We start from the raw sequence: 22,561 nt of genomic DNA on the forward strand, positions 1-22,561 counted from the left end.
CACAGAGCTTCTTAATGCTTCACAGAGACGCATCCCTTCACGTCAACGTGAGAGTGGTTCAAGATGGAAACGTCTGACCTTACAAGTTCAGCAACAGCTACAGGTTCTCAGTGCAGTGCAAACTGACAACGTGGAGGTGATCCAAGTGCAGTGCCTTGCAAAAGTATTCGTACTTCTTGAAAATTTTCTTTTTCTTTTTTTTTTTTTAAGTTGCAACCTCAAACGTCAGCATGTTTTATTGCCATTATATGTAGAGCGACACAAAGAAACTCTTGATTGTGAAGTAAAAGGAAAATATTCTCTAAGAATTTTCACAAAGTCACCATTGGATTTAGGTCTGAACATTGGATGGATGCTTTGATGTAAATTCTTCCATTGTAGCTCTGATTGTATGTTTTCCTGGCTTGTTGGAGGTGAATCTCTACCCAAGTTTCAGGTTTTTTGGATCCTCCAAAAGATTTCCTTCCAGGAATGTCCTGTATTTATTGTTGTTTATTTATTTTTTAAAAAAGACAATGCACATTATATTATCTGCCCTAGTTAACCATAAAGGCTAGTTTTCATCTGTAGTCCCTAAAGTAGTATGTAGCTCCATTTAGCTTCAGGTAACTAGCAAACCTTTGAGCAGCTTTCCTGTCCCTGCTAAGCAAAAGCATGATGCTGCCACCACCATGTTTCACAGGGCTGGAGGGTGTGTTCAGGTTGATAAGCAGTGCCAGTTTTCTGCTACTCATAGTGTTTTGCATGCAGGCCAAACAAGTTACATTTGACTCTCATCAGGACCCTCTGCTATGTTTACTGTGTGCCCTACATGGCTTGTAGCAAACTGTCGTTCAGCAATGGCTTCCTTCTGCTTTCATTGAGGTCCAGTTTGTGGAGTGCATGCCCTGCAGCCCTCCCAGAGCCACCTTCTCTGATTAATGCCCTCCTTGTCCTGCCTGCCAGTTTTGATGGGCAACCATGTTCTGGTAGTTTAAAGGTTTTGCCATTTTCTTCACATTAAACAGATGATGGATTGAGCCATATTGCTATATCAGAGAAATTTACTAGCCTGCCTTCTGAATGTTGCACTGGGTTGCTTTTGGGGGTATCTGAGTAAAGGGGTGGGTGGGGGGGGGGGGGGGGTGTTTTGCGGGTTTTAACAAAAAAAGAAACTGATCAATTTTGCGGAGAAATAATTTTGAAAGGGAACTGTAAGTCTGCGCATGGGAACTTTTAAGTCAATAGTGGCAATCGTTGAAAACACAGTTTTCGCCGGAGACGTGCTTGACACACTTTGCTCAAGTAAGAGGACGCAGTCTGAAAGGAAGGAACCTGGATGCACATGAGTGTGTTCAGAAGTTAATGTTTCTACTTACAGAGTGACGGTCCTGTTGGGGAACAAACTGAAGTCCGGAAGTTCAACCAGCTCCTCCTTGCTGCAGCTCACCCTCCTGCCCACAGATTGAGGGCTGTGCGCCTTGGGGCGATCCTCCGTGCAGCTGCAGCCGCTGGTGGAGGCGAGTGGCCCAGGGCAAACCTGGACGAGTCCCGCTCCGGAGGCGGACAGCAGGAGCAGCATCAGTACCAGACGCCCCGGCAGCAGAGGGATGCCAGCTGCGGGCGCAACCATTGTCCTTCGCCTGGATCTCACCTCAGCTGCACCCCCGCCTCCAGTCATCCCATATCTCCACCACGAAGATCTCGGTTGGAGTTTATGAAAAGGAAGAATGAAGAAGCACGCTGAGCTCAGTTAAATAAATGAATGAAGGGTGAAAGTCTTTCGCTCAGCAGTGAACTCCCATCTCATCCGGTCATTCCAGAAACATCAGAGGCGCTGATTTCCCAAATGTCCCGTTATGTCATGGCAGCCTGGGCGCACGGCTCCCCTTTGCTCCAAAAGGTTATTAAATCCAAAGGACGAGAGTCCATCCGGTGGCTTACAGCAGTTATACCAGCGATGGCTTTCTGGGTCCTGGAAAACTTGGTTGTGATTAAGACAGAAAATGGATTTACACTTTTTTTCAGGACTCACGGGAGTGTCCAAACTACCGTTATCTTGCCCTTTGAAAGTCAATCCACGCGCTGCTGAGATTTACCGCAGGACCCACGCACATTCATTCCGAGTCGCAACTATTTCTAAAGAAGAGATGAATAAATTAACTTTACTGTCTTGTTCCGATGATTCTTTTCAAAGTTTTCCTCGGCTTTTTCCTCGATTCCCGGGAGGTCCCCGCACTCTCACGCACAGTTTAAACTGAATTTAATCGGGAGGAAGGGAGGGAGGGAGGGGGGGACGGGGGACGGAATGAAGTCGGACAAGAAAGGAGTTTGTTCCTCATCTGCTCCCGTCTGATTCCTCAAAATAAAACGGGGGTTTTGCCTGTATGCCTCTGTCAGTCTCACTCAGTTGAGGGTATACTACCCAAAGTGCGCCCATTCCTTCCCCGTCTGCGCTCTTTTCCCCGCGGTCCTAGCGCATCCGGATCAGGGTCATCCCACCAGAAATCACTTCATACAGTCCCAGATCCGACCCAACACTGAATGAGGCCCTGATTGGATGATTATGTTAGGGGACAACTTCCTATAACACCTCAGACAATTATTGTTATTATTTTTATTTTATTTTGTGTTTTTGCGCTCCACAGTAATTACAGAAAGGTGTTCTGTGCTCTGCCTCCCCACAGTTACAATACATGATACGGCTGCTTGAAAAACAAACAGTTCAATAATTTGAACTCATATTACAGAAATATACTACCACAGTCTATTACGGTTAATTTACGGAGTTACGGGTAATGAAAGCCCAGAATGTATTTTCAGAAAATTACAATATTACATAAGAGCAATGAAAATCCTTTCTAATTCAAAACTGTTGTGTTTTGACGTTGTAGGCTTGGAATGGTCCTGTCTAATCCCAAAGAAAACTACCAACTGAACAATCCAGAAGACACTGACAAAAGTTGCTTCCCTAAGAAGCTGACTGTTCACAGAGAGCCACATCCGAGCGGAAAGTCGAGTGGATGGACAAAAATGTGGTAGGAAATGTTGCACAAGCAAACAGCTATAACCACGGCCTTGAAAGGAGTTTTGAAGTAAAGATTATGCAAGTGTTTGAGGAGACACAAAAGGTGGACTGCAGCTGGAGTCAATTCTTCAAGAGCTGAACGCACCAACGCATCAATGACATGGGCTTCACTTTTTACATTTATGGTCCTCTGTCATTCCTGAACCAAATGTCTTATCAAGGCTGATTGATAAGATTAAAGTAAATTTCACATTTTACTTCCAAATCAAAATTAAAGAGTCTGGAGGAAAACTGGAGAGGAACGGAGTTTACGCTTATTGAGTTTCCACAGGCAGAGATGATTTGGGGTGGCATGTCATTTACTGCTGCTGGTCCACTGTATTTTACCAAGTCCAAACTCAGTGCAGTCACAACATTTCAGACCATTTCCTCCTTCCTTATGCCAAGAATCTTTTTAGAGATGCTGATTTTGTTTTCCTTCAAGAGTTGACACCTCTCCGTACTGCCAGGAATGCCGATACTTACTTTAAAACCACAGGCTGATCTCCTGGTGTACAAGCAACCATGGTAACGTCTTGAGTAAATGTGCAGTACAGTACAATCACTACATGCTCTCGGCCAGGTAGAACTTTTTTATTAGTCTTATGAATAGTCAAATCTTCTGAGAAGGTACTAGAAATAATAAAATTACTAGAAATAAGAGTAAAATTATATCACCTAGTGTGTAATTAGTTTAAAGTATAGATAGCATATTTAACTTTTATTGAATTATTGAAAGGTATTGTCCGAAAGATAAGCAAATATATTGAGCCTTTAAGATAAGATAAGATAAATCTTTATTGTCATTGTCCTTGTGACAGTGACAATAAAGATAGTTTAAATAGTTTAATAGTTTAAATAACTATATCATAAATAAAATGAACTAGCTAATGGGCAGGATGAAGAAAACTGACTGTCTCATCAGTTTTTCTTTACTTCAAGATAACTAAAGTATACATAACTTTACAGTTAAACCTCAAATAGCTAAACCATGATGTCACGCAGGGAAACTAATATAACAACAAGTAGCTTTCGGAAAAAGCAAAATTTCCTCAATAAAGAACAGGGAATACTATTGTTTTGAATTAGCTGCCTCCATCTACAACACAGGAAGCTCTTGCTTTCAATGTGTGTCTGGGCTGGAGGAGCAAAGTAAAGTTATGAATGAATGCCGAAAGCCTCTGGTGTATTGTGTGCCTGAGCAGATCAAAGACTGTCCATTCAATCGGCGGGAACGAGAGGAAGCAAAGACTTTTATAGATAGGGTGCACTTCACTAAATTCTGTATTGTTCCTGGAAAAAGACTTATGATCAAATAGAGCACTGTAAGCGTGAAAAAGAACAAAGCCGGAGCTGTAATAATGCTGGTGATAAGTGTTTGTTGGCAAGGCTGTTCATTTTACAGTGTTGGAGCACACAAGACAGCAAACGACACTGCTCAAAAAAAATAAAGGGAACACTTAAACAGGTGTTTAACACTTAAAGTGTTCCCTTTATTTTTTTGAGCAGTATATTTTATTTTCCACAGTGTCTCCAGATCGTCCACTTCTCAGGTCTCCCATGCTTACTTCTGTCCACTTCACTCTACGAGTTTCTAATGGGGTTTGATTTTGATTTGATTTGAGGTCATTTTTCCTAGACTGTCTGGTGCTACCACTCATGTAGCAAAACCCCCCAAAAAACCTGACTTTGCATGTTCACCTTGTGCTTGCGTTGGTTCTCCAACTTCCTGCCACAGTCCAAAAACTTGCATGTTAGGTTAATTGGTTGGAGCCTTTGTGCATGTTGTTTGTCCTGTGATGGACTGGTGGTCTGACCACGGTGTACCCCGCCTCTCACCCAGTGACCAGTCGAGGTATGCTGCAGCCCCTCGTTCAATTTAAGTATTTTGACAAAGTACAAAATTTAGTTTAAAACCACCGTATTAAAGACATCATGCAGCCTAAAAAGGTTCATATCACCTTGTTGGGGGGAGGAGAATGTACAAAAAACTGTTGCATTTCAAGTCTACTTCAACTAAGTAGAGTTTTATGTTTGACAAAACTAAGTGCAGTGTTAATGGGTGAAAAGCTCAACCTTAATCTCTTCTGTCCGGGTTTCTGATAAAGCCTCAATAGAGTTGAACAAATTCAAATTTACAGATTTACAGTTGTAATGGTCGGACAGAACAGGATTTATTTTGCCGTCACTCTAAGACAATCGGTCGGTATGAATATACCCAAACGGTTGCCAATGACACATAATGACCCCAAGATGTTACACCTGTCCATCTTGCTTTGTAGATGTTTTTCTTCATCCCTGCATGCGTTGGTAAAATAAACCTGAGTATTTGTCCAGCCTCGTTTGCCTTAGCTCTAGTTGTTTTAAACTTTGGTGTAGTTAACCTGATTCTCACCAAAGGCCAGTTTGGTTCAGTAAATATTTTCTTGTTGCCTATTTCTGATTTTTGAAGATCAGACATTTGCCTTACTTACAGTAAGTGACATGTTGTTTTGTCTTTCCCATTTTGAAGAGTGGGACCTACGATGGATTATATTTATACCCAGGTGAAAGAGGAAGACACATATTTTATCTTTTCTTCCACCAAAGCCCACTTAGAATGTTTTCTAGGAAACTTATCTTTATTCCCTTAATGCTTTGCTTCTTACTGGATGTCATAGACAACAGTAAGCTCATCATAGTAATAATGCCGGCCTGTTTTGTAGCAATCTCCACAACAAAAAGCTAATGCAGTGAAACCCTGCTGGCTCTGAATACAAATGGGTTTTTGTCCACTTCAAACATGTCAAGCTGTAACTAAACATAAATGTTTCAAAGTTGACTGAGATTGAGAGTGTTGCTCTTTGCATACCATGTTGTTGATGTTGTAAGAGTAGTGAAATATATGGACTTCCAGATCTTCCGAATGTGTTTGCACAAACGAATACTTTGATTTAATCCCGGGTCTACTCTGAAAGAAAAAATAATATTCCCAAACCTCAATCTTTTTTTTTTTTTCAAATTGAGCTCCACTTACTTTATCTTTCACTTTGGTCTGCGGTTCAGTTTTATTTTTTTTAGCTGTGTGCACAAAAAGTTCCGAAAATACAGAAGATTACTTCTGTTTTAAAAATACTTTTTGATATACGAGAGGCCTGGGAGGACAGAGGCTGTGGTGATTCAAATCTGGAGAGCGTTTCAAAATACGAGGCGGTGCAGGAGGAAAGCTTTTGAAAAGGTTACTTCTTGCAATTGGGCTTGACATGTGTTCACTAACACATTCAAACTACAGGTTCCCCAGTCATGCAAGCAGCCTGGCAGTATATAATAGTGCACTGTGCTCTGACCCCTGCAGCAGACCCCCGGTTTGTTATTCCTGTATGTGATACTGTACTCTGGAGCAGGCTCAGACAGCCAGCATGGTTACTAAAAGAAAGCACAAGGAGTAGATGGGCGCCTGTTCTGTAATGAAACAGAGGGGTGTTTATCCAAGCTGTTAAATAAGGCTTCAAGTGCAACACCCCCCTCCAGCCTCACAAGGCCCAAATCTCTCTCATCTGGAGAGCACAGTTTCCATTTTAAACATTGCGTCCCAAACTGCACATTACATCAAATTGTACTTAATGGTATCCAGACAAACTTTAATGTCGTTCCAACATTTTCTCTGCAGCCCCCAACCCCCTTCGCCCTGTATAGCTAAGCAAGCAATCTCTCCTTTCTCTGTTCCACATCTGGACTCCATCCCAGGTGAAGAATGGAGAAAGCAGAGAACACTGGGAGAGAAAGAGAGAGAGAGAGGTGAATCGTAGCAAGGCTTGGAAGTGCAAAAAGACAAACTATGCTAATGTTTGATTTGGATGACAAATATTAAGAGATAGCAGTTCATAAGAGGCATGAGCTGTGATTCCTCCAGAGGGACAGGATTTTCCTATTGTCCCACAGATGGTTGAGAGGAAATAATCAAAACATAGGAAACTTTTCTCTGCACAATTAAGAGCAACAGACCAAGTGACTGTTGAGATGAGGTATAGTACAGTATTGTGTTTCTTCCACTTCCAGCCAGGAAACTTTGTGTTTAGTAACACAGTTACACCTAGTGGCATTACATAGAAAATGGCAACAGAGACTCCCGGTAGCTCAGCTATTGCTACTCTTTAAAAGGTTGGTTGGGGGGCTTATGTAAAATTGACTTTTTGAATCAGTAATGTTTGTGTTTTCTTGCTCGTTAAATATCAACTTCTAGCTTGAATACTGAAAACTCAAAATAATTTATAGTTTGTCCATCCGCTATAAACTCTTGAATAACTTCTCTATCACTTTTGGCTTGTAAAGCAGTTGACCTGAAAGATGCACTAAAAATTGGATCAAAAATGTTACATTGAAGGACAAACACAGGACATATAAAAGCTCTAATCTCTTTAAGAAAAAAAGATGGTGGAGCACCATCATTTAAAAACAAGTTGAATTGTCACCATAAAACAAAAGCTTGCTGAAAAGTTTGCAAAATGCAACATTTGTTACTACTACACATTTTAACCAGGGTTAAATAGCTTACCGAGTCTACACACAGTTTCCCCAAATCCACATGGATAAAATAATTTTTTTTAAACTGCAGCAATAGCACCATCTTGTGGTAGATAATAGAATTGTGTAACCATTTATTGAAAGTGTAATATTTTACATTAAAATTCAGTGTTACGAGATGAACTAAGGTCAGTACTAATTATAACCTGTCCTAACCCACTACTGTAAACTTTACATTCATCACACTAATAAAACCTTAATGCTGCCAGACGTTATTGAGTTTGAATAAATATTTTTGATTTCTCGATGTAAGGGCCTTCAGTGGAGCTTAACCTGTTTGGTTGGAGTAACAAATGAACATAAGGTCAAACGCAATTTAAAAAAAAAAACAACTGTTTTAAACATTTAACTGGTTAGCTGTAACAAAAGAAATATATATATATATATATATATATATATATATTAAAATTCCATGAGTTGCATTGACACAATTGTTGCAGTTGTGAACTGAAGAAGGCATAAGATAAATTACCCAACATAACTCCAATAAAAATGACAAGGCAGGAAATTAGTCACACATTAAACAGACCTTCAAAGTCCTCCCAGGAGAGACTTCAGGTTGTGCAACTTTATTATATTCCACAAAAAATGTGAAGATTAAAGTCCATCTCCGAGTACTTCTGGAACTGGACATGTGCTGCAGTATAACTTTGTATCACATCAACTGTCCCATGCTTACAATATGCATTTTAAATGATCTACATTATATCATCATCAAAAGAATATCAAAAATATTTATATATTGAAAAGATATTTTGTCCCTCTAAATTAGCAAAAGAGCCAAACAACAAGCAGAGCCCTGCGCCCCTTGCTTTACCGATTCTTATCATTTCATTTTACAAATAAGTACAGATAAATTCAAGAGGCATTTTGCCCTGAATCAGCCACTCTCCACAACTCTACAATAACTTGGCAACCATCTTTTTTTCTAGACTTTGTCATGTGGAAACACACACAACCATTCACACACACACAAAATGAAGCAATGCTTAACCAGTGTTTGCATGAGAAAGCATGCAATCACACACACTCGCACAGCACCATCTGAACAACTTTAAGGCAGCATTCAGAGTTGATTAGTTATTGGTCCCTTTTTTTATTCAATCTGAAAATTCTCATACTCTGTTCTACTCATTTTTTTTATATATGTTTTTTTTTTTTTAAAGCATCTGTGTTCTTACATCTGGCCTGAGTATTATGTGGGCAAAGAATGACAGAGACCATGAAGGATGAACCATATTGGGAAAAAAGTTCTCATAAAGCAAAAAGTAAGGCAATAAAGTGTATATTATACATTGCATTATTTGATTAAAGATTAAAGATCAGAAATTAATGTAATGTCAACCCCACAAAAAATATTTCCAAGGCGTATCGGTGAGTCAGATGAGGTGGTGCTTCATTGAGGCAAGCAGCGCTCTGCGCAGAGTGGAACAGGCGTGCAGGGGCCAACTCATTGGCGGGGGGACACGGTGGTCTGAATGGAGTTGCCTGGGCCCTGATACCTCTCTTTGGCATGCTTCTCACAATACATTACATTTCCAACCCAAAAGTGACCTCTCATCTTCAGGTTAAGCCCGCAATCTGTGCAGGTGTAGCACTCCGGGTGGCGGAAGGAGCTGTCCGTGATGCGCACTGCCTGTGTCCTGTGGAGTTGAATAGAGAAGTAAACATGTCAGATATTTGAAAAGCATCTTATTTTCTGTCTTCTCTGATTCGCTCTGCCGGATAAATGCAGTCTGTTCCACTTTTTTATTCAAAGGTTCGTCCTTTTTCCAGTTCTTACTAAATTTCTTTCTGCAAGTACAATATGTTTATCAATTTCAGATGGCGCTTCTGTAAGTGCCCCCTTAATGTATATTTAATATTAAATTCACAAAAAAACCATACAAAAGATAGATACATAAAACAAAACCTTTGGTCCATAAATACGAATGTTCCACTGCCTCAGCAATGTGGAAAATCTCAAAAAGCCTAATTTGAGGAGCTTACATATACTTATTTGGCATAAATGTAATTAATTCTGAGCTTTCAATGATCCATATAAATGTATTTTTCCAATTTGGAATGATGCAACTAATGACTGCAAAGAACTTGGAAAGACAAGAATTGGGTGCCCAAGTTTGAGTTTGTGGATTTTTTGTTCCACAGGCTGGTCCCCACAAGGGAAAACGCTGTTTTTGGGTCAGAGGTTAGATTTAGAACTAAGGTGTGAATTGAGTTTTGGTTAGGGTTAGGTATATAATGGATAGGGTTAGGTATATAATGGATAGGGTTAGGTATATAATGGTTAGGGTTAGGTATATAATGGATAGGGTTAGGTATATAATGGTTAGGGTTAGGTATATAATGGATAGGGTTAGGTATATAATGGTTAGGGTTAGGTATATAATGGTTAGGGTTAGGATAAGGAGAAGGTTTAGGCTGTAGAAATAAATGGAAGTCAATGGAAAGTCCCAACAAAGATAACCACGCAAACGTGTGTGTGTGTGTGTGTGTATCTACATGTGTGTGTTTGGGATCATTGACCTTTCCAAACATCCAACTGTATGTAAAGTCCATCAAAGCTCAAACCTGTGTCACTCACAACAGGAAAACAGTTTTCAGATTGTAGATGTAGAAAGAAATCTCTGCTTTAAAATCTGTACATTGAACCTGTTTAAAAACTACAGGTCAGAGATGACAGACATTTTTAATTTACAGGAACCACCAAGGCTCAGACTTGGCATTAAGTGGAAGCTGCTGGGACATCAGCATCATGGTCAAGTGTCTTATGGATCATAAAGATGACAAGAAAGAAGTACCTGCACAAAAACTGTGATGAAAGATTGACTGAAAACTGCAGCTGCCCAAATGGAGAAGTCAAATGTATTTGGGGAAAAATCTTTATTATCTAGCTGAAAATGATTAAGCAGTAGGAATGTTTCAACTCCAGGAGAACATTTGAACAGGAACTAAAAAGCATAGCGGAGGCAGCATCATGCTGAGGGTTTGTTTTACTGGCACTGGTGCACAGGACAAATATGAGAGCTTATCTAAAAACAGCTTGATGGTTCAAGCTTTCAATGATCCCAAATCAAAAGCTGATAAAGCAGGCTAACATTAAGTTCATTGAATGGTCTTGATTCTATTGAAAGTTTATGGAATATGCTAAAAAAGTTGAGCCTGTGCCAGAAAACCCACCAACATAAATGACCTCTACAATTTATGGACGGATTTATGGTCAAATATGCAGCCAGAATTAAAAAAAAGAATGTCTATATCTCCAAAAAGACTGGCTTAGCAACTTGCTAAAGGACATTTATCCATCCATATCAATGGGGATGTATGAGAGTTTCTTTAGTTTTGAGCTTATCTGGATTAGAGAAAAAATACAAAACAAACTCAAACTTATGCATCCACATCTTGTTTATAAAGTTAGTTGATTTTTTAATGTTGTATACTCCTTTAACCCTTGATAAATAACTGTTCAAATGCATTATTAAAAGTTCAACGCAACATTAAGATTGGTGTGTGAACACAACCTCTGATGGAAACCATACACTACCTCAGTGGTAATAAAACTACAGGAGGACTTACACAATGCTTGTGCCACACTTCTCACAGGTGTGGTGTTTGCTGGCTCCTGTAACAGATGTGCTCTGTTTCGGTGGGTTGGGGGAAAGCTTCCCCGGAAACCGCAGGGCTGCCTCTGAAGACAAACATAGATATAGACAAACCTGCTGATAAAGACTTTCTGACAACATGCTTTTCCAACTTTTTTTTTCCCCTTTCAAATTTAGAAAAAAACAAAACAATTCTCCTGACTGATGTAAATCCCCCACAGAGTTGCAAATCCGCATGCTTCTAACCTTTCTCATCAGCCTCCAGCACTTCTTGCAGCATTTTAAAGGTGTTGGACTGACGAGGTGGCGTGCGTGACTCCTTGTTCTCCTGGATCATCTTGTACACCTCCGAGTTCCTGTCAAACCTTTGCATGGCAAAGTCAGAACTGGAACTACTGCAGAGGGAAAGCAGAATAACATAGATAACAGTTTAGCAAACACTAGAAACCCGAGGTCAAACTAGTTTCCACCCAAACATGACATAATCAACATTAATCCTTTGGCCTTATAATCCTGTATAAGATTTTCAAAATAGTGATCATACTGGTTTCATGCTTCTACTCAAGCAACTGAACTTTGAACTAAGATACTATTAAAATTAGGACAAAGAAATAAAATAATGTCTGTCCCTCCCACTGGTTCCACATATCAAAAGCTATCGGTAGATGTGAGTGTTTGCCGTTGGCAGGAACTGGTTGGGCAGGTATTCTCCAGTAAGGCCAGGTGTTTGGTGCCTTGCGCCTGTTGACAACTCGTCGCTCAGAATCAGTCAGCGAAACCTGACAGGCTGTCCAACCTGTTGCCACTCAGCAAAATACTTGGAGAGTTAGCCATCAACACACACGTGTTGCAGGAAGAATCTTCAACAATTCAATGAGCTCACCCTCAAAACAGCAACCAGCTTGGTTGCAGCTCAAGCTGGTCAATGTAATATCAGCAAAGGGTCAATGAAGGACCTCGTTTCGAATGCTGAATTTGGTGTTTGATTATTTTTTAGAAGCATATCAGTAACAAACTTAATAAAAAAATGGATTTCCATTTAGGAGTATATGTTAAAATATTTTGACATTTATTTCTTCACAAATATCCAAATTCCCTTCTTTCAGACAATTTCTATATATTTCTATATATAAAAAAGCTAATATATATATACATATATATATATATAAAGGTGTGATTACAATCAGTAATTACAAAACCTGAATATTTCATAAAACTGATGTTATGGTTTCACCAATAAATGGACACACCACACCAAAAAAAAAAAAAAAAAAAAACATAAAACAAGGTAATGCAAAATACTGACTAGATGTTAGAATTTTAATTAAATGAAGATAATTTAAAATCTTTGATATCCGTGTTTTAATAAATCAACAAACATGTCGTGCACAGCTGAAATGATAAATGGAGAGGAATCTTTATTCATCTTACAATTTTGTATTTAGGCTTTCAAACTAGTTTGATTGAACTTATAAACATAAAAAAAAAGTTGTTGTTTTTTAACCAAGTAGGACTTTTGTACAAAAGCTTATAAGCTTAGGTTTTCTGAGTTAAACTTTTATTTCTTTTTTGTATGCTTGCTTGTCTGAATTGTATCGGCTTCAGACAGGACTCTGTATCAACATGATTTCAACAGGACACAAAAAACAAACATGCTTTGGGCCTTTCCTCTGCATCAATGAGAAGGTCCAGATTGGAAACAGACCTCTGAAGCACGACCTCCAAGTTTTCCACATGCAGAGCTCCACCCAAAGCTACCCATTTCCCCCTTTTCCTCTCACATTATTCTAACAAACAGTCATAAAACAGCTGAAAAACAGGAACAGACAACAAACCCACATTAACAAGCAGTCACGTACACTGACAGGTGATTTAAAAACTTACAGATTTAATACATCCAAATGCACCGATACTTCCTAAACACTGAGTGGCGTTAAATATTATCACATCTGCAACAAGCACTTGCATAGATTATCTATGACACAAAGATAGTGCCCGCTGACACAAAGTTGCAGCAGGCCAAGAGAAGTAATGATAATCTAGTACATAACCAAAACAGAGTTCAGACCGCTAAATATCTGGACCTAACTTCCTGCTGGCAGAAAGAAAACAAATCCAACTTTTGTGCTGAATTAATATCTAAATGACAACTCAATGACTCACCCCAGAAAGAAGAAAACGTCACAGGAAAAGCACAACTCTGCAAAAAAGCCCCTGTAATTTCTAAGTCTGTGAAACAACTCAGAACATGGAAAAATAAAAAACTAATATTGTCAGAGACTTCACTCTGAACCAGACGAGACAGAAAAACAAGATTGTGAGTGAAAGGTGTGCCCCGGGCTGAAATTCATTGGCCACGCGGCATGAAGGAGGCGTCACTGCTTCTCTGATTGGCTGCAGACAAGCGGGGAGAGGCTTATTGTGCTGGCTGGGGGCTACAGACAGGGGGCCAATCAGGGGGAGAAATAATTGCTCTTTTTTGGGGAATATCAAGTTCTTGGACAGGACTTGCAGCTGCAGACATGACCTGTGGGTAGCCTGAGTTAACCAGCAGGGAACCAGGGCCAAAGCAAACTGTCCTGCGCGGTCAAAACACAGACACCAGCTTCTGCAGCAGAATGTGTGGATGAAAGGATTAGAAAAGGAACTACAAGAAACTTTTTTTTTACATTAACAAAATACATTCCAAACAAAGGTCAGGAGGCAGCATTTGAACACTGGAAAATGAGTCAAATTACAGCTCCATCAACTCCAAGGGCGCGGCTCCGAAACTCTGCAGAGTGAAACTGTACAGAGCTTCCCGAAGGCTGAACATTTTATCACTATTCATTAGTTCAGTCAGATGTTTCTACATGCTTGCATGCAAAAACATGGAAGCTGCTAGAATGCTCGAGCATGCTCATAATGAGAATAAACAGTCAGCTGCATAGCTGAAAAACAAAATCATTAAAATACATGATTCACACTGAAATTAATTCCAGTTTTAAACCATTTTCCACACAGGCCTTTCAGAGAAAGATTAGCTAAGAGTAGGAGAAAATCTCTCCAGAAAATATATATTTAATCAAAGAGAAAAAAAAGTTAAACACAAAGACTTAAATTCCATTTTTAAAACCATATATATCTGGGCAAACAACATCATAAAGAGTGTGTTATTCTAAGTGGCTTTCACACCTGAATTTTGCAGGCATTTTCTTGACAAACACCATGAGAGATGATGAATGATCACCATCAGATGGTGTATAGTAAACTTTCAACCTTATGATAAAAATACAGAAGTAACATCCTACGATTTCAGTTTTGGCCAGGATGCCATTTATATTTTCTCATGGACTGACTGGAAATACAAGGAATCAACAATTTCTCTGCTGTTCTCACAAAACAATATTCCTCATACAGCTGGCAATGTAAAAAAAAATCAACAATAATTATATTTTTTATTATTTAGGTTTACTCACATGTCACTTGAAAAATGGCACTGTTTTGTTTTTAATCAAATATCAAGACATTTATTTGTAATCATTCATTTATTCTGGTGTAAAAAGTATATTTTCAATACATTTAAAAAAAATAGCGCACATGGTGTTCTTTAGTTTTTTTTAACCTCATCTAAAGTTAATATGTAGCTAAACTGAGAAGCTGAAGTCAAGTTTCTTGTTTATGCACATAAAATTGGTCATTAAAGCCAATTCTAAATGATTGCTTGACTTAAGATTTGTTGAAAAATTATTTTTATTTTCCTAACAATTTTCTTCAAGCTGTTCAAATTCGTACTTCTAATTAAAAGCAACTTTTTGAATTAAATATTTATTACACTTCAAACATTTATCCCATGCAAGGCATCTCAAAGAAAGCATATTTAGAATTTTATTTATTATTTCATTAATATTTAAAAATCCAATGCTTTTTGAGAAATCGTTATATAAAACTACATACAGCCTTGTTCATCTGAAAAATGAAAAATTAGAGTAATTTTCAATTGTAATTATGGAAACTTTTTAATATAAAATATAAGAACAAACATTTGGTCACAAAATGGGGAGTAAATAAAAACTAAGTGACAATATGAGGAGAGTTAACCTGCGCCTGGGGGACATGGGAACATCGCGGTCAATGGGGCTGTGAGGTGAGTAGCGTCCTGGTGGGGTTGGTGTCCTGCTGGACCCAGAGGGGTGTCTGAAGTCAGAAGGAAAAAACTCCTAGAAGAATAACAAAAAAATAAATAAAAAGGTACAATGATACAAAAGCAAGTATCACAGATTAAAGACTTACACATAGACTGTGAAAACATAGAAATTTGTTTTCTCTTACACAGGTGTAAGAGCAAAATGACATTTCTCTTCTCGTAGCTTATCAGCGCATTAACTCATTTCTTCTGCGATGCCTGACAAATTTGTGATTTGTCAGAAATTAGAATTGGACGTAGATACTATACTAACAAATACTGAAGAAAGAGTGGCCTATGAGCACATAAGTGCTGTGCACTTGAGTGTCTTGTAAAGTATGAAACGTCCTGGGAAGAACAAACTTTGTTCATGCCAGCTGAAGAAAAATTATTTTTTCATCTGTTCGTGTGGGGGATGTAGAAGCATAAAGAAGGGGGACCGGTTCTGATACGCTCATACAGAAAGCAAAATCCTGATTCTATCAGGCTCTAAACCTCAGATGACATCAGTTAAACACAGCTACATGATCCAAAAATCAAAAACAATGATAACCCAAGTACTGCATACAAAACAATAGAGGTTACACATCATCACATGTGAATGAAACATATGTTACAGTTTCATCCAGCAAAAACAATACATCATCTGACTTTGTTTTTGATATCCTGAGTTTCTATTAACAACCAACATCCATCACTGCTGTGCTGATGAGTATCAGCAGCCTGCATCAACATTTTAAACCCAGATCACCTTTTATAGCAAGAAACTTGCTTCATTCCATCATCTAGTTTTAACCACTCCAAATGTTCTGTGTTAATAACAGTGTTGGTTTTATAAATATGCTTTTATACCCTTTAATAGTTTTCATCATGCGTTTTACATCAGCACCAATCAGGAGAGAATGTTGATTCATTCCATGAATTACGTTCTTCTACCAGAAGAGGGAGCCACATACCAAGTGAATACCATCAGCTAATGAACAATGTATCTCAACAGATGCGAATTGATGCGTCAGCTACTTGGATAAAAAGACACCTAAGCATATACTTGCATTAAGAGCAATGGTGGATTTGTTCAACTTAAATTATATCAGTATTAGAAGGTTATGTTAAAATGACAAACTACATGGGTGTACACTCTGAACCCCAAGACAAAGGCTCAGTACATCATTCAGGACACTTTTATTGTCAGGACTTTTACTACTATGAGGCCGTCTCCTTTCTAACTATGTCCACCTGTAAAGCTGACCAGCCATAAAAGCATTTTTAACAGACAAGGTTAATCAAATGCAAAACACATTCAAACTTCAGCTTAGAAATTGTTTGAGTAACAGTCCTCATAGTCCCTAAAAAGTAATGAAAACTCAAGAAAACATCTTGCACAATAAAGCTCAGCGAGTTTTCCTGCCTGTACAGTCACCAGCTGGCATCAGTGCTGCACAGGCTCCATCCAAGAGAGAAAATGACTCCACCCAACTTTTCAAGCAGTGCGAGACTAAAGTCGGAGCTGATGGTGGAACTCCACAGAAACGCTGTGGCACGGATGAAATGGATGATTTTTGTGGTTGATGCCAGCACCCGCTTCCAATTCAGCATGTCTTTGAACAATAGCTCTGTTCTCAATTGAGTCCAATTTTCCTCCTTTTTTTTTTCTTTCCAGAGTGGGCAGATTAGTGGTGGATGCCAGGAAGCTTTTACCAGAAACGATGATTGGGACGGCTTCCTTCAAATTTTTTCCCCCTATATAAACCCAGTAATATGACTCGGGACTCAGACAATCCATCAGACTACAAAACTACTCATTCGTTTGCTCTCCTGCTGCAAAGCAATCTAAAGTTCATATACCTGATGGACACACATGCTTTAGAGACTTTTTTGAGATAGACCAACTAAAGTCCAACAGCATGTGGATATAAATCCCTGCTAATGCAAACAAGGTGAATCTTACATAACCGTGGATCTTCAAGATCTACCGTCTAAAAATGTAATATATACGAGTAAAGAGAAATGCAATGAACGCAACAATAGAAAAGCTGTAGAGTGAAAAACCAGCCACTTTAAAGGCACATATCTGTTCAATTACTTAACACAAACAGTGAAAATTGCTTCCAACTCAATGTATTTATGCATCTAGATGTGGTGAATGAAACTTGAAGTTCAGCATAAGCCCAACAATGTGGATAAAGAAGGGGATTTAAGAGACTTTGAACACTGAATGGTTGATAATTCCAGACAGATTGGTCTCAGTACTTCAGAGATCGCTGATCTACTGGGATTTTCCCCTCACAACTATTGCTTAGGTTCACAGAAAACAGACTGCCAAATTTCCAGTTGTAAGGATGAAAATGCCATGCTTATAGTAGAATGGGTAGGCTGGCTTGAGATGAAAAAAGGCAACAGTGCCTTAAATCATCAATCATAACAACCAAAGAATGCAGAAAACCATCTCTGAATGCACAACCTGTTGAACCTTGAAACAGAAGAGATTTAGTGGCAGAAGACCACAACAGGTGGCAGCAGAACAGATAAGCTACAATTTGCACTGGCTCACCAACATTTGACAAAAGATTGAGAAAATATTGACTCATCTGATGAATCTTGACTTCAGTTGCAACTGACTTTAGCATAATCGGCATAAAAACATGGATCCATCCTCGCCTCATTCACACACTGGATAATATTAATTGTATTATTCTTTAGGGGATCTTTTTTGCATCCTTTGTGTGCATTGACACAAATTAAATCTAGTTAAACAGGCAGTGGCCTATCGAAATATTGTTTACCTTTTTCTTTGCTTTATCATCACTTTGTTACCCATCGTCTGATGACTACTCCCAACAAGATAATGCACCATGTCACAAAGGTCAAACCATTAAAAAACAAATGATTGAACATGAAAATGACTTCACATGTTCACTGTGCTTGAGTGGTGTTCCCAGTAAAGTACTATTGAGATGTGGTGGAATGGGAGTTTTGCATCACCAACATGAAGCAGCAAAATCTGCTTCAACTACCAGATATGTCAATTTGGACTGAATTCATTGAATGTTTCCAACACACTGCTAAAAATCTTAAGACTCATCTGAGATCAAAACAGGTGTTTGGGGATACAACGATGGTGGATTCTAGGCTACAAACGTACTGGCCAGATTTTATTTCTCATTTTCTGTCAGAAAAACACTTATGATTGAATAAAAAATTTCAATTAAAACCTTCCCTGGGCAAGGATAATTTGGGCAATATGATGGTACCGCCTTTACAACCAAACCTCAGTCTGATGTTTATCAAACCTTCTACATTTGAGCTACATTTTTGTAAGGAAAAATGTTCATTGGACTTGATGAAGAAGCTTCAGAATCCATGTCAGTATCTGTCCAAAGTCGCTCGTCCAGTAAAGCGTTCAGTAAAAATCAACAAATTACACACAATTTTGTTTTCTTGTGTCTTTCCTACAATCCTGTGTTCCCATTAAGGGCCTGAATGTTCCTGACAAGAAAACAATAAAAAACTTTTGGCCATGATTTTTTTTAAAGTTTTTTTTTTTCCCTGATGGTTCCCTTTAGTATAATTGTAGTTTTGGAAAGAAAAATGCATGTTTTCCCACTTACTTTGAATAAAAACTAAAAGTTGCACAACCAAAGCAGGAACCTCATTATCATTAACTATTTTGCAGAATCCATCACTAGAATATGAGCCCAGTAACAGTGGCATAGCTGACTTACTGTACCTTTAAACTGTAGGATCCTTCATTACAACTACAAACATTATTGCTCCATTCAAATGTATTACTCATGGTGGATTTAAAGCTGCAATGCCTTTGCAAACTCCAACCTTGGCACTGCCCACAATGTCCCTTTGTTTTATCTAGCCGCAGACCTGGGAAGGGATCCTGGCTAAAGTAGGGAAGCCTGTTTGTTTTGTTGCTTTTTTGGTCTTGGATAGCAACATGGCCGTAGATGGGAGAGAACGCAGAGGAATATCAGCCAGTTTTCAGCGGTTCCTGTGGCTGCCAAGAGGAGGAAGCTTTGATTAAAGCTGTACAGAACTGTAATCAAAAGTTCATAGTCAACAAACCCAAGATCATTAGGGCAAGTCTCTGGTATGCTGCCCTCGCTTCAAGTTGCACATCCAATAACACATACCGCTTTTTCACTTTACAACCCATGAGCATTTAGAGGAATGAGAGCACTTACATTAAAAAACACAAGTATGCTTTTATAATATGATAAGGTCTTTTACAAACAGCATTACTAAAATTAGAGGTCTCATCAGTCACATCTTTATTTTGACAGTCAGTTTTTGATGAGAAAAGAAGACGGTGACTTTGGGGAAAGGTGGAATCACATTTTCCAGTTCGTTCTGAATAAACAGATCTCAAAATGAGACAACCATGAATTCCTTTATATTCATGGTTGTAAAGAACAATTTTTAAAATAAATGGATATTTTTTTAATTTCTGTGTGTGGAGTTTGGCCCAAGAAAAAAAAGACAAAAAACTTGAAGCAACTTTTTGTCTTTCAATCTCCAAAACGTTTCCATAAATTGTGGTTGGTGCTGCAAAGACAGCTGCAGAAAAGATGTTTCCCCTGTCAAATATTTATTTGAATAATCCCTTTATTTAATTAATACTCTACTCATCCATGAAAAGGGAACATGTTTGAAAAAACCAAACAGTTTCTTTCAGAAAACTATTTCAAGCTGGAATCTTGCAGTCCCCCAAATCAATAACGATGCCAGTTTGTGTGTTGCAGACTACTCAAAAGTTGTATATAGAAAATACAAGCGCCAAACACAGAGAAAATGATAAACTGTAGTAAAAGGGTGGCTGTCTGAGGCCAATGGGAGACACAGAGGACGGTGCCAGCAGATGAAACTTCAGTCTGGCTCCAAGCAAACCACTTTGCATCATCATTACCACCCTGCAGCTTCAATTACAGGGCATTGGCTGCAGCATAGGAGTGATGCCTAGAGCAGTTCGTATTTTGGGAAGTCTAGCGCTGCTGTGAGAGGGTGCGATAACTGATGATTTTGTATTCTCCACAGACATGAGTCCAGCAGTACAGCAGGTTCTGTAGTAAATTGGAGCAGTGCATACCGTTTCCCATCAGTCTACGTTTGGTAAAGGTCTAGAATTAAGATTACGACCAAATAACCTTTACTTCATCCATTGTTACTGAGAGACTTCGTGTGAAAACTGAACCCGGGCAATGGCTGCCATTTTCAAACCTGGTTATAAGAAAAACATAATGGCTATAAAAGGCAAATCTTCACTTCAAACAACATTAACTTTTGAAATGTTACATCCTACCGCTGTATCTTTACAAGAGCCATAAAGTCCATTGCAAATATGAAACTACTAGAGCAGTGAAGTCTTGTGCACATAATAACACTATCAGATCCATCTACCCAGCACCTGATGGTAATACCAGATTATTCTGCTGGTCTTATAAACAGCAGAATGATCTGGCTGCACCCATCATCATTTCTGTTGGAGTGGAGGAACAAAGCATAATGTATGCAAACCTTTTTTTCAGAAAATATTAGAAGGGCCTACGAAGGGCCTCGTTATAGCACTAAACAAACCATGACCATTGTTGTTTGTTGGGCAGAAGGTGATAATATTAAAGGGAACCCTGATAAACACAGATAGCAGGAAGAAGATAATACTGCATAACATACAGTCCCAGTAGTTTAGACCAGCAATTACCTTCCACTGAGTTAGATTAGGTAGATGCCAAAGAGCTCAGATAAAAGCTACTTGAAACAACAAGTCAGCCCAACATACAGGGGGGAAAAAACTGCTTTAAAATATTACATTTTCTCATGAACTATTATTTTATTTCCTATCAAACGTATCCATCATAAGCTCACTGCAGTGTCCAACTATTACAGCAATAAATTCTGTTTTAAAAGCACAACAAAGTCTTTTCAAATCCTCTAAAGTATTCCACATATGAACTCTGGGAAAAGGATGACAGTTCACTTTTCAATAACAAGGAATAAAGTGTTGCAGATTTTGGGCTAAAAAGGCTAATACATCCATCTCACCCCATTCATTCACAACAACCATGCACCATCTGACTGCTGCAGATATAAAACACGTGTGTAAACTCAGAGGGCATATGAACAGTGGAAGGAACATAACATGATCACTTTACACTATGCATAAGACATAATATAAAGTAATACGTGCCATTTCACACCTCTCTACAATTTAAATTATACAGCAACAATAATCAACCAGATACCTCTATGAATACTTAGGTCTGAGGACAAAAATCTGATAATTTCTCTGAAGACGATTGCTGAATGCTGCATCATCTCCAACAACATTGTTGTGCAAATATGTTGTGGCACAATAAGAAAATTAGGACTGTGAAGAGGAGAGACCTGAGGACAGCAACTTAAGGTTTTTCATCGTAAGTGAGTAAATAAAGATGACAAAGTCCTTCTTCTAAAAGCACAATTGAAGCATTGACTGTGCAATTTGCAAATCTGTTTTAAAGACAAAGGTAAATTTAAATAGTTTTAGTAGTGAGTCTAATACTTTGAATTTTGTTACTCATTTATGCACCATATATGATTCTTGAAGCTTAGAACAATAAATAAGTTTTGAAGTAATGTAGGTGGTCTGAGTCAGCCTCTACCACACATTACCATTAAAAATCTGAGGGATAAAATGTGTGTTTATTTACACATTTTTGGTCCCATGGGAAACAATTTCTCCAGACTTCAATGAATTTTCCCCAAACGGCTTCAGTGGATATGAAGCTCATTACACATCTGTAGCTCATTATGGACAATAAACGGTCACACAAATCTCCTTACTTTTATCAAAGAGAATCACAACATGTTCACTGTAAGAAAAAAAAGAAAGAAGAAAATCAAAATAAAAATCACAATGTAAGAGACCCATGCCTTTTACTACCCTGCAAAAAAAATAAATAAATAAATTTTAAAAAATCTGAATTTGGGATATGCATGCATAAGTAAATGCTTACAACAGGTTTGATTCAAGCATGTAGCCAGCAGTGGGTTATAAATGGAAATCTCTGTGTGGAACTCAAGATAGGGGAAAGGAAAGCATAAAATTTTTTAAGTAAACAAATATTAAAGAGACATACATTTCAAAGTCACTAAAAACAACTTAATCCCATCTTTAAAACTTTAAATTTTAGATTTGCA

At 38.4% G+C, this 22,561-nt stretch overlaps 2 protein-coding genes across 2 annotated transcripts in view; both read right to left on the reverse strand.

Moving 5' to 3' along the window:
- The window catches only part of adgra2 (adhesion G protein-coupled receptor A2), a 47,620-nt gene extending 45,230 nt beyond the window's left edge, over positions 1–2,390 (reverse strand). Inside the window, exon 1 of the mRNA XM_005804363.2 lies at positions 1,359–2,390. Coding sequence (XP_005804420.1) covers positions 1,359–1,660 — 302 coding nt within the window. The 5' untranslated portion in view covers positions 1,661–2,390. The remainder of the gene's footprint in view (positions 1–1,358) is intronic.
- A 5,727-nt stretch (positions 2,391–8,117) lies between these two features.
- LOC102232818 (PDZ and LIM domain protein 2-like) overlaps positions 8,118–22,561 on the reverse strand; it is a 38,436-nt gene continuing 23,992 nt past the window's right edge. The window contains exons 7-10 of the mRNA XM_005804333.3: positions 15,292–15,410; positions 11,458–11,606; positions 11,186–11,297; positions 8,118–9,252 (exon numbers count right to left, since the gene is read on the reverse strand). Of these exons, the coding sequence (XP_005804390.1) occupies positions 9,060–9,252; positions 11,186–11,297; positions 11,458–11,606; positions 15,292–15,410 (573 nt within the window). The 3' untranslated portion in view covers positions 8,118–9,059. The remainder of the gene's footprint in view (positions 9,253–11,185; positions 11,298–11,457; positions 11,607–15,291; positions 15,411–22,561) is intronic.

This window comes from Xiphophorus maculatus, chromosome 12, assembly GCF_002775205.1.
Source record: "Xiphophorus maculatus strain JP 163 A chromosome 12, X_maculatus-5.0-male, whole genome shotgun sequence".
In the NCBI taxonomy this organism is placed as follows: Eukaryota; Metazoa; Chordata; class Actinopteri; order Cyprinodontiformes; family Poeciliidae; genus Xiphophorus; species Xiphophorus maculatus.